The sequence below is a fragment of the Prionailurus bengalensis genome, chromosome A3, assembly GCF_016509475.1.
Source record: "Prionailurus bengalensis isolate Pbe53 chromosome A3, Fcat_Pben_1.1_paternal_pri, whole genome shotgun sequence".
Taxonomy (NCBI): domain Eukaryota; kingdom Metazoa; phylum Chordata; class Mammalia; order Carnivora; family Felidae; genus Prionailurus; species Prionailurus bengalensis.
Window position 1 is genome coordinate 117,723,100 of NC_057354.1, and position 13,164 is coordinate 117,736,263.

The following is a 13,164-nucleotide window of genomic DNA, read 5'->3' on the forward strand; positions in this document are numbered from 1 at the left end:
GTACAGCGCCTGGCATATGATACATGCCCAGCAAATGATACTAGAAATTAAAAACGTTCTGTTTATCAGAAAACACTATAAACAAAATTAAATAGAAAGCCACAAATAGGCAACATATTTGATAAAGGGGTTAGTATATTTAATATAAGGGGCTTTTAGAAATCAATAAGAGAGCGATAAATACCTTAACAGAAAATAGTCAATAGGCATAATATAGAACTTTTCAGGAGAAATTCAAATGAGCATTAAATAGAGGTTTATTCCTCCCTACTGATCAAATAAATGCAAATTTTGAAAACAAGATACATTTTTTTCATTTATTAGATTAGCAGCTATTAAAACAAATAACATACATTGACAGATGGAGAGTGAGGAAATAGACATAACTGATACCAACATTCTGGAAGCAATTTGGCAATATGTATCCAAAACATTAAAAAATGTGCAGAATCCCCCCAAAATAAGATGGATGGATAAATCCACTAAACTTATAAGATAACATTTTGCTATATTAGCTTAATGGATTTAACAACTGTAAAATCTAGGCGGTGGATATATGAGCCTCTCCTCCACAATTCTTTCCATTTCTCAGTATGTTTGTAAGTTTTCGTGATAAAATATTAGGGGAAACATATATATCTTCTTGCTTAAAAGTCTTACTAGTTGGAATATATATCAGGAATCAATTCTAGATGTACATAAAGATGGATGTTTATCCTAGTATTATTTATAACAGACATAATTAGAAACAATACAAGTTACGTCTCCAATGACTGGAGACAGCTAAATAAAGTATGGCCAATATAGGTTATGGGTGACTTATACAGTCATTAAGAATTATTTTATGGAAGACTAAATACTGACAGAGGAGTATCTTCCCAATATATTGCTATTGAGAAAAAGCAGATCACCAAACAAGATTTCCAGAATGATGCTATTGTTAGCAAATAATAAAGCAATGGCTTCTCAATCACGGAACATGCTAGAAAGACATGCTAGACATGGCATTTCTGGATGTTGTCAATTACAGAGAATATTTTTTTTCTGTACTTTGATATACTTCCTATGTGGATTGCTTATAAAATAAAATTTTTAAGAAAACCTATTATCTTTAAAGTCTGCTGGATTCCATGCGGAAGAGTTGCAGGCATGCCTAGCACAGGCAGAAAAGGTAGAAATTACAAGAAGGCCGAGTTGGGCTTAACACAAAAAGCACTACCAAAAAAATTGGTACCTGCTTATAATACTAAGTAGAGCACATTAAAGAGCTGCCTATTGCTGGGAATGTTCAACAGCTAGATTCTATGGAAGGCATTCCTGCCACAGGTAGGAGAGTGGTCAGTAGGGTCGAGGACAGCTCAGAGATTCTGGGGTTCCAGGAAGAAGCGCCACATTCACGAGGCAGCAGCCTGGCTCTTGGGTTTCCCATCAACTCGGAGAGACTTGGCTCCGAACCTTGCCTAAACGCTTGCGTTAGGAAATCAACTTTTCCATTCAAATGACGGCCTAGATAGAGATGGTAAGGCAGTTCAATGCTGGAGAAAGGAGCTGACTTATAATGACCTAGATGAAGACACGCCTGATTTTTCCAGATCCTTGGAATGTTATCTTGGTTTCTAGAATATGATATGATAAGGTTCCCTTGTTATGAAACTTAATCAAGATCAATTTCATAATCAGCTTTGGTTGAATCTTTTCCTGGAGGTGAATGCCTCCTTGGTCTCAGGGTTAATCCCAGGCCACAAGCCCCAAGTCCCAACCCCTGCTGTACTGCTCCAGCCACCGAGGGTGACAATCCCTTCCCTGGGGAGTCTTGAGTTAAGGGCCTGGAGACTCACCAGGTCACTGCAGAATTCACAGAGATCATTGCCTCCTATAAACAGGGTTATTATCTTCCAATCTTCCTGAAAATTTATCTTCTGAAATGAATAAGAAACCAACAAGTAAGTGCCATGCTCCAGAGTCAAGTCAAGGAAAAGTGCTGAACATTGGCAGGGATGGATCCTCACATACCAGAGGGTTTAATGGACATTAACAATTCCTGTTCTTTGGTTTTGGGGTCCTGAGATCATAGGTCACAGGTTGTAGGTGCTAAATGATTTGTTGTTTTTAAAGGTGGATTCTCTAGACTTCCATGTGGCCTCATCCTCTACCCCAGAGCTGAGCATTTCTGCCTCCACGGATTTCTCCTGCTCACTCTCTCTTCCGGGGAATCCTACCTCAAGCGGTCCCAGGTGGTGCTTCCCCCAGAATTACCGTGTCATTCTTCATCAGGTCCACCAGCCTCCTGGCCTGAACAGGTAAATCCCTGTGGGCACATAGGAAGAAGTCACCTGAGAAGCAGGGACTGTGAAGCGGGGCAGGGAGAGGACTTCGCAGAGATGGCAGGAACCAAATATGCAACAGGATAGTTGGACTGAAGGCTATGTTCCTGCCCCAGATCACCTTTCCCATTCAGTCTCCACTGGAGGTGTGGGGGAGGTGGGGGAGTGGTGACTGTGCTTTGGGAAGGGCAGGGCACGCCACACATGAGGGGGTGACTCAGAGGAATGTTTCCTGATTGGCCTCCTTGATGAAACGTCTTCCTTTCTCTTCCAAGCCAGGCTCATTCGGGGCAGACAGAAGGCTGCATGTGCGTTTCATGTCATACATTGCTGGGTATGAGCCTTATTCTGTGGTATGAACTCCACCTCAAGGGTACCCACACCCTCAAGGTGACGTGGTTGAGTCAGACACACTCGGGCCTGACATTTAGTGGCCTCCTGCTGACTGTGGTCATGTAACTTAAGTTTGCAGTCCCCAAAGAGTAGAGATAAACCCCCCCTAACCGAGAGGGTCATGGAGAGCAGTGAATGAGATGAGCAAAGGAGCCTTGTGGAGTAAGAGCCACTCTTGGTGCCACACAGCATGGGGCTGACTCCTGCTTCCATCAGCCACTGACCAGCTGTGAGACCTTGACAGAGTACTCGACTTGGCAAACCCTCAGTGTTTCCCTGTGTACCATGGGGATGGTAAGCATACCTTCTTCATCGAGTTGTCGGATGGATGAGATCAAGAACTTAGAGTAGCATGTGGTAAGCATCCACATTGGAAATAATCCACTGAATCACTACCACCACCACCACCATCAATACCAGTCTCTGGCACAGTGCCAGCAGGAAAATACTGGTTGTCAGATCTTCCTCTCTTTTTTAATAAAAAAAAATTTTTTTTTTAGTTTATTTATTTTGAGATAGAGAGTGAGAAAGCATCAGTCGGGGAGGGGGAGAGAGAGAGGGAAAGAGAGAATCTCAAGCAGACTCCACAGTGTCACGGCAGAGCCCGACGTGGAGCTTGATCTCACAAACCTCGAGATCATGACTTGAGCTGAAACCAAGAGTCGGATGCTCAACCGACTGAGCCACCCCGGCACTCCAATCTCGTCCTCTCTTAACTATTAGCCCAGCTAGCCTGGTCTTAACCACAGTGAACTAAGTATCAAGATGACCTGGGTGGGAGTTTTGGGTAAGCCACTTAATCTCTTTGAGCCTTGGTTTCTGCATCTGTAAATCTGAAGCCATCAGGGCACCTGCTCTGTGGACCAGAGTCTGATTACTTGACCTCTCTGAGCCTCAATATCCTCATTAAGAAAATGTGAGTATCTGACCTCTGTTCTGTCCAACTCACAATAACCACACAGAACACAGGGATAAAAAACATGAAGGTACCTTGTACATTGGACACTGCTGTCAGGTATGAGGGGTTATTACTGGACCCGGGATAAAGCCTGCAGGGCACAAGGACAACAGACCACATGGCTGAGTTGATGCTTTTGTTCAGACCACTTTGTCTCTTTGTGCTACAGTTTCTTCATCTGTCATCTGGGTGTAATAATCTCTAACTCCTCCCTACATCTCAGGATGTGCTTGGACAAATGGATTACTTGTGCAAAAGAGCCCCGTGGCCTTGAGGACAGCAAGGGAGGAATCCATATGAATCACGCTCTGTTTTGCTTACTTTTATATTCTCCATGAAGGTTTCATTCTTGGATGCCTCCTTGACCGAATCATGCTTAGAAATGTCTCTCCTGATACTACAAGCGGACAAATGCTTTGGGAAAAAGCAAAGCTATGGTAATATTAAAGCCACAATTTTTAGGCAGTAAATTGGTAACCTTTCACTTTTCCCCCACCAAAAGGGAAAACGAAGCCGCAGAATTCATTATAAAACTGATCAGGTTTTGTAAAATCTCTCATTTGGATTATTCCTGTTGTGAATAAATAAGAGTTACTCAGGTGGCGAGTAGATTCGGGATGGGATTGAATCGACTGGCCAAATGATGTCAGGGAATCTGGGAACCAAACACAGAATCCCTAAGATCTACATAGTAAAGAGGTTTGGGATTATTCTGGAAGAAAAATAGGATTAAGAAACAGAGAGGATTGAGGCACCTGGCTGGCTCAGTTGGTTAAGTGTCCGATTCCCGATTTCAGCTCAGGTCATGATTTTGCAGTTCATGAGTTCGAGCCCCATATCAACACACAGCCTGCTTGGGATTCTCTCCACCCTCCCCCCGCCCCTCCCCCAACTTGCACTCTCTCTCAAATAAATAAACTTTTTAAAAAATTAAAAAAAAAAGAAACAGAAAGGGTCTTTCCACATTTATCCTAGCTTCAGTGTGGTATTCACTTTTCTCTGACTAGGTAGCAAATCTGAGGAAGCACCCCAGGCTCGGGGATCATGGAGAGAAATGGAGGCGTAGGACCCAGGGAAGCCTACCCTGCTCTTGGAACCTTCCATTCAGTGTGCATGGACCCCTGCTCACCACCAGTTCACCCAGGTAGGTCCTGCATTCCTACTGCATTGCTACTGGGACCACCATCCTGACCCAAGCTGTCTGCACAACTTCCAGCTCACCAGAACTTTCACATCCAACATGGCATGGAACCCCATAGCCACCCCATGGGAGAGCTTCACAGCCAGGCCCATCTCGGAGGCTAAGGTTTAGGGAGGCGGGATGTGTGTGCTAGGACTGAGACTCAGAGCTTCCTCCCAGGACCCGTGCTCCTTCAATGACCCAGGAAGGGTGCAAAGTTGAGAGCCTGAAAAGACTGTTGGAAAGCATGTCTGAGGAAGGCAAGGAGAAGAAGACACGAAAGATGAAGCACTGAGGAAGCAATGAAAACTGGAACTAAGACTGAGCCCTCTCATACCACTGTCTTCTGTGGACATGAGATTTCTAAACAAGGCAAAGTAATTTGCTCAAAGCATATACCTGGCATCAGAGCAAACTGTGACTAGTTCCTGGGGTGGTGTTGGGGGTGGGCTAGTATGTTTGTGTCCCACAGTGAGGGACACCCCAGGAGAGCCCAGCCAGTCCAGTCTTTGACCCCCAGACCTCTCCCTTGGACCAAGCCTCCCAGCCTTCAGCCATACACCCCTGCCCAGGCCAAGCCCCCGACTAGGTCCCCAGAGGACCTCTGGGGCCATCCCCAAGGCTCCCCTGCTCACTCAGCTCGGGCGCCTGCCACAGCCTGATTTAGGAACGCTCCAGCACTGTTTTCTTTCCCGGTACCAATAGAGAAGCCCCTCAGGTTAGGGTTGAATTCGCGGAAGATGTCTGGAAATACAAAGAAGAGACATGCTTAGTAACTACCCCGAAAACAATCTTCACATTCCTTTGATAAGTGCCAGTGCATGTTAGGGACAAAGAACCCTCACCCTTCAAGCTCTTAACCTTACTGTTGACTCAGCCCAGAAAGAAAATGTCCAGCAGGCTGGTGCTTAACCACATGGGCAACACACGTACATTGGTGTTTCATGAATTATTGTCATGAACAAATGTGAGTCTGGGTCTGGTGCCTCTCTCATGCATTTTTCTTTTTGTTTGCCAGATATATAATAATTTTTTGAGATAGAATTCATACACCATGACAATCACAACTTAAAGTGCAGTTCAATAGTCCTTAATCTATTTACAGAGTTGTGCAACCATCAACATAACGGACTTTAGAACATTTTCATCACCCCCAAAAAGAAACTCCGTGCACACGAGTCACTCCCCATTCCCTCCAACCCTGTGGCAACCACTAATTTACTTTCTCTCTGTGTAGGTTTGCTTATTCTATACATCTCATATAAACGGAATCATACAACATGACTTCTGTGGCTGGCTTCTTTCACGGACCATGTTTTCAGAGTTTATCCATGTTACAGCACGCATCAGCACTTGATTCCTTTCACTGCTAAATAATATCCCACTGTACGGATAGACCACATTTATTCATGCATCCTTTGAAGGATTGGGATTGTTCCCACTTTTTTGGCCATTATGAATAATGTTGCTACGAACAAGTTTATTTTGTGTGAATTTCTCTTGGATATGCATTTAGGAAGAGAAATGTTGGCTCCTATGGTAACTGTTTAAACTTTTGAGGAACTTACAGACCTTTTTTCAAAGCATCTGTGTGATTTTATGTTTCTGTCAGGAGTGTAGGAGGGTCTTAATTTCTGCACATCCTCACCAACATTTATCTTTTTAAAAATAACAAATATAGTGGACGTGGAATGGTTCCTCATTATGATTTGGTTTGCTTTAATGGCTACTAGTGTTGAACATCTTTTCATCTACTTATTGGTCATTTGTGTATCTTCTTTGGTGAAATGTCTATTTAAATTGTTTGCCCATTTTTAGTGGACCCAAATCAAATTGTCTTATTATTGAGTTTTAAGAGTTCTTTATATTTTCTAGATATAAGTTTCTTAGCAGATATGATTTACAAATATCTTCTTTCCCTCTTTGGGTTGTCTTTTTACTTTCTTGAGGGTATCTTTCGAAGCTCAAAGGTGTTTAATTTTGTCCCATCTATTTTTTTTCTTTTGTCACTTGTGCTTTTGGTATTGTGTCTAAGAAGTCTTTGTTTAGCCCAAGGTCATGAAGATTTGCTCCTATACTCTCTTCTAAGGGTGAATTTTAGCTCTTACATTTAAGCCTATTATCCATTTTGAGTTCATTTTTGTATATGGTGTGAGGTAGGAGTCCAATTTCATCATTTTGCATATGGCTATATACTTATCCTAACACTATTTATTGAAAAGACTATTCTTACCTATTGATGTTGGCACTCATGTTGAAAACGAGTTAACCATAAGTATGGAGGTTTATTTATGGACTCTCAATTCTATTCCATTGATCTATATGGCTATCCTTATGCCAGTACCACATTGTCTTCATTATTGCAGCTTTATAAGTTTTGAAATTGGGAAGTGTGAGTCCACTGAATTTGTTCTTTTTCAAAATTATCTTGGCTATTCTGGGTCTTTTAAATTTCCATATGAATTTTAGAGTCAGCTTGTCAATTTAAGCAAAGAAGCCACCTGGAATTTTGATAGAGATTATATCAAATCTGTAGATTAATTTGGAGGATGTTGCCATCTTAACAGTATTATATCTTCTGATCCATGAACATGGAACGTCTTTCCATTTGTTTAGGTCTGATTACATTTCTTTCAGCAATGTTTTGTAATCTGAAAAGTATAAAGGATGCACTTCGTTTGCTGAACCAAGAATGCAATAGAACCTACACAACACAGATGCACTGAACTCATTCCTTGGGGCTTTGGAGACATTGTACCCAATGGATAGAAATTACTCTGGGGGGTGCCTGGGTGGTTCAGTTGGTTGAGTGTCTGACCCTTGGTTTAGGCTCCGGTCATGATCTCATGGTTGGTTGGTTCAAGCCCTGCATCAGGCTCTGCACTGACAGTGTAGGGCCTGCTTTGGATCCTCTCTCTCCTTCTCTCTGCCTCTCTCTCTCTCTCAAAATAAACATTCAAAAAAAAAAAAACAAACAAAGAAATTATTCTGATTTCTACTCAACAGAAGGAAGAGCTGTGAAATCACCAGAGCAATCTGCAAATAGAATGGATTCTCCTAGGTTTCCCATTACTGGGGGAACCCAGCACAGGCCAGCTAGCTACTTATCATGAATATCACAGAAAAGCATTACACATTGTTTCGAGCAAGAATTTGCTGGTGCATGCAGTTCCCTCTGCCAGGAATGTTCCATCCCCTTTCCTTACCTGATGAATTCTATTTCTTAAAACCCCTTTCATAAGGCACAGTTAACCATCTTCTTATTTATTTTCCCCTAAACATTGTACATAGCTATCATTATCGGTATATGTGTCTGTCTTTAGGGAGACACGTCCCCAAAGAGATTGTGGTGATGTCATGAGGGCAAGAGCCTTGCTTCATTCTCCTATTTCCCAAGCATCCAGATCTGGAGTATCTGCTGGATTAAATTGAAGAGGGAGCCGAACCCAGGTTCTGTTCTGACCTTATGTTCTCGTAAATCTTCGAACACATTTTCATGCAGTTATATCCCTGTGGATTACCCAGTTACTTCATAACTGTTGTGAGGAAGAGTCTGAACAGGCAACTGTCTGCTGCTCAGCCAAGTATGGACTCTACCCGGGGGGTGACACTGTCTCATTCCTTTGTAAATCACTGTAGTGAAAGATCCAATCACCTCATCCACCATAATAGCGTGGGAATCAGGAAGCCCAGCAAAGCTGATGTATACGCAGGGCCAGCTCACAGCCCAGTCAATCACACTCACAGAAGCAACCCAAACCACCTCCCCTAGCAGTAAAGACAGGGAGGACACGTGTCACAGGACTGTACCTATTTCAATGCACCAGAATTTGCAAATAGCAAAACAGATAACCATACATGAAGCCCAATCGGTCCTGCCTAGGTGGAGATCAAGCCATCTCCATCACCAAAGTCTTGGTGCCTTAAACCTCAAAGAACTCCTTGCCTTCCAAAGATGTGTTACAAAGGGATAATTCCAAGAAAAGTAAATGAGAGCAGGACCAATTAAGTTCCTCTCAGGCAAAAAACAAATATTATTAGCTGGAAGATCTGAAGGGAAAATAATTGTGACATTTAGTGAATGCCTGCTTTAAGAACAAGCACTGTGGTGTGCATGCGCTAAGGAGAATAAAAAGACACATCAGACCAGACCATTCAGAGAACATAGTTCAGGCTTAAAAAAAAAAAAATATTCCAAGCAGGCTGCGGGTAAAGTGATTCAAGGAAAATATCAGGCCCCCAATACGGCTGTGTTTGCACAGCCTGCACAAACTACTGCTGTGGTGGTGGCGTTTCCTAGTGACACTCAGGGATTCAACGTCTTTGTATACAGTGGTGATTAACGGAGCCCAAGCCCAGATCAATGCCTCCCAGAAAGGTGCTCTGCTCAGAATGACAGGCAAAACAGAGATGGGTTTACTTTCCTTCTTTCTGAAATCATTTCCTAAGAATGACTTGCACTAAGATTTAGCCTGAAGTGTCTTCTCATCCCTCTCTTCCTTCCTTTACAAATACAATTTCTCTTTAAAAAGAGAGGGAGAGAAAGAGAAAAAAAAGAGAGAGAAAAAGAGAAATAAGGAAAAGAAAGAAAAGAAAGGAAAAGAAAAGAAAAGAAAAGAAAAGAAAAGAAAAGAAAAGAAAAGAAAAAAGAAAAAAATCTCTCAAAGGCTTTCATGATGTTCAACAGAGACAGGCGACCGCCTCGGGGACGTTGCGCCCCCTGGTGAACGTGGCTGAGTCCCGCCGGCCGGCTCCCTGCCGAGCCCGCGACCGCCGCCAGGAGGCGCTGCTGAGCCGCACAGGGCCGAGCCCGGGCGATCGCGTACTCACTTGCGAGGGTGGTGACGCTGCTGAGGTTGTGATCGCCGCCGATACTGTGGTGGAACAAAAAAGAAAACCGAGGTTGAAAATGCCATTGATGCCAAAACACCTCAGACACTCCCAAGACAGGCCTTTCTTCTGAGAGACACCCTGGGGGCTTGGAGCTTGTCATTTCCTCATTATTTCCAGTAGAAAAACAAACCGGAACATAGCAACTCCTCTTTTTGTCCCCACAAACCAGAACACCCCGAGAAGAAACAGATTTAAATGGCACGGTGACTGCGATGATTTTTTTTTTTTTTAACTTCGAGCACTGACGTTGGGACAGGGGAACAAAGTGGTCCCCCTTTGCCCCTGTTTTTCTAAAGGGAAGGTGAGCGTTCTTTGGATGCTGAGCCAAGTCGCGCCCCACTCGCCACTGCAGCTGGGCACGGCTGTTATTATTGAAAACACAGTGGAAACGTTTGCCCTCGTCATTCTGTTCCTATTTGGCTTGCAAAAACCTGCTTTTAAAGCGTGTCTTCTAGAGAGAACCCATCTTCTAAGCTGCTTCTAAAATTCCAAGCAAATCAAAGTTGGATGGGTTTCTAGGCATGAGAATATACAACATTCCACAGTTTATTGGATTCCCTGCTTTTCCATATCCCCTCATTCTCTGCCAAGTACATCTGAGAACGTTTAAAAGGGTCTCAAATGTTTGGGGTTTAATTCTGTGCAACATCGCAAGGGAGGATGCCTGGGATTCAACACTGAGGGTCAGTCTGGTCCCAGGGATGCCAGATTCCGGGCTGAGGAAACACCAGACCTGCCCTCTCATGCTTGGCATGAGCCGGGTGTTCAAATCCTGAGTCCTGCTCACTGCAGCTTGGGGCAGCCTGGGTTTGATTACAGCCAGAGCAGGAACAAGCCTGCATGAAGCAGTCACCATAGGGGAATGTGCCAGATTAGGGGTCAGGAACCATCTGCTCTATTTTTTGCCCTTTTATCATCTGGCTGTGTGATCTTAGATAGGTTAATGTCCTCTCTGAGCCTTGCCTTCTCATCTGTAAAATGAAGGCCCTTTAATAATGATACAAACTTCCATTTATATCTACTTTGCTGGATGCTTAAACTCTCTCTATTCCTCATGACGGTGCTCAGGCTGTATTATTATCCCTGCATGGAAGATAAAGAGACAAGCTCAGAGAGGTTGAGTAACTTGCTCAGAGTCGCACAGAGTCAGGCAGCCAGGATTCAGGTACAACTCCGGTTCCAAAAGGCCACTGTCTCCTTCTGAGCCTACTCCCCAGAGAGAGAAATGGAAACTAGAGAAACTTTTCAACCTAAACATTTATGTTCTTTCTCTCCCAAACTCGGCCTGTTCAGGCCTCAGTTCCTGTCCTGGGGAATGCAGTGGTTCAGGGGAAGCTTACAGTCCTTCCTCAAAGTAAACCAGAAGCTTCTGTTGAAAAGCACTAGGTGGCTCATGTGTCTGCTAGAAGAATTGTTCTCCGGGATGCTCAGGGGTCCTCCCCTGCCCTGCAATGAAAGGGTCACGCAGCATCTTGCCACACCCTCACTCACCTCCAGGACAGGCCTCGATACTGAGTCAAGACATCCAAGATGTCCCCAGGCTTTGATCCAGCCCCATTACCTGCCTGAGAGGGAACATCAAGAGGTGAGTTTCCCTGCCCCCTCAGCTGGAAGGTCCGTGTTCTAGTCGTGCACTCCCTAGAATCTAGAGTGTAGACAGTGCCCTGTCTTTTTTTTTTTTTAATGTTTATTTATTCTTAAGACAAAGACAGAGCATGAACAGAGGAGGGGCAGAGAGAGAGAGGAAAACACAGAATCTGAAACAGGCTCCAGGCTCTGAGCTGTCAGCACAGAGCCCGATGTGGGGCTCGAACCCACGAACTGTGAGACCGTGACCTGAGCCGGAGTCGGACGCTTAACCGACTGAGCCACCGAGGCACCCCTACCCTGTCTCAATATGCATCTACCTTTACAGAGATGAGTGAGAGATCCCACTGGGAATCCTGGTGCCATCCACCGCTTGGCCTCACCCTAAAAAACCCGGCCCAGACCAAGACCAAGTGCTACAGGCTAGCAAAATGGCTCTGAAAATCAGACTGCAAGTGTCCACTTTTCAAAAGGACCCATTTCTGGGTCCCATCCACCTCCTTTTGAAAAGTTGTGAAATAGACCATAAAAGGAAACATATCACAATCCTTTGAAATCAACGTATCTCCTGTATGTACAATTTTAAAAATAGCAATACAATGCCGTGTACCTACCCTTAAGCTGAAGAAAGACACGGTCTTTTAAAACCTCAATCTGGGGACTCTCTGCAGATGCGCGGCCCTTGACTAAAGCGTGTCATTTCCAAGCAGGGCCATTGCAAAGGTCATGCTGAAGATGGGCCTCTGAGGCAGGCCAGGGGGGAGGCTGGCCTCCATGAGAGACCCTCCAGGGTGTGACCCCTGCTGTCTGGTGCCCAGTTCTCTGCCACCTGTCATGTATGTCACACTCCAAAGTTTGCCTCCCAGGAAGTCCTGAACAGCTATGCTGATTCTTGAGGACTGCTTCTCCCAAGAGCATCTTCAAGCAGACCAGCGGGTCAGGGGTCAGAGGTCAGGCGTCGGGGCGGGGGGGGAGCTACCAGGCCACATCCCGCAGGAAGTGCTTGGGATACGCAGTGCTAAGGACCAGCCTGCCTGTTCTTCTGGAAAGTTACAAGCAGTAGGGTGTTTGGGGTAAAGAATCGCTGAGGGGTCATGGAGGGCACAGCCACAGTACAGGGACAGGCTTCTGGACTTGGAGTCAGGACTCATGAGTGCTGGTCCCGGTCCAGTGCCTGCAAGCTATGCAGTCGTGGGGACTCAGTGCACCTACCTGGCCCGTCTTCTTTTTGGGTTAGGTTTAAGGTAAGTCATGTTTCGGAAGATTGTATCGAGGATGTCGATGGGATAGATGAAATGCGAACGAGCCACAGGCATGAAAGGTGTCTACTGGTCTTTGGGGAAGACTCTCCTGGAGGCCCTGGATTCTACAGACTCAGAGAACAGCAGCTGGATGCGTCTGGAATGGGCCACTAGTAAATGGAATCTTGTGTCCGGGAACCTCTACCCCGTCTCTCAAAGGGCCTGATTTTGCTTTCATTGGATAGCGCTTTGCAGGCCTGAGGGGTCATCATGGAGCAGCTGCAGAGATGGGCTGGCATCATTCTGAGTACCTTGTCTTCCTCTGCCCCCTGCCCCCCACCCCATTAACGCCTGCTCCCGCCTAATCCTCTCTTCACCCTCCTTTGACTTCCTGCATGACCAGCGCCGGGTCTTTGAAGGAGCCCCACACTGTGCGTGAGACCTAGTCCAATCCGCCCAATGCTACCAGGCTGTGAGACTTGGGCTGGGTCACTTCTGTCATGGCTGCTCCCTCTGAGGTCCCCCCACTTCCTGCTCGCTCATTCATCCCAGCGTCGGGAGAGGAATACTGAGGTTAGGATGGACATG

General features: G+C 45.0%; 1 protein-coding gene across 1 annotated transcript in view; it reads right to left on the reverse strand.

Annotated features, from left to right (window-relative positions):
• Window positions 1–13,164, reverse strand: part of PLB1 (phospholipase B1) — a gene marked incomplete at its 5' end in the record, with an annotated part of 98,948 nt that overhangs the window by 53,426 nt on the left and 32,358 nt on the right. The window contains 5 exons of the mRNA XM_043604237.1: window positions 1,839–1,919; window positions 2,257–2,308; window positions 5,491–5,599; window positions 9,686–9,729; window positions 11,240–11,313. Of these exons, the coding sequence (XP_043460172.1) occupies window positions 1,839–1,919; window positions 2,257–2,308; window positions 5,491–5,599; window positions 9,686–9,729; window positions 11,240–11,313 (360 nt within the window). The remainder of the gene's footprint in view (window positions 1–1,838; window positions 1,920–2,256; window positions 2,309–5,490; window positions 5,600–9,685; window positions 9,730–11,239; window positions 11,314–13,164) is intronic.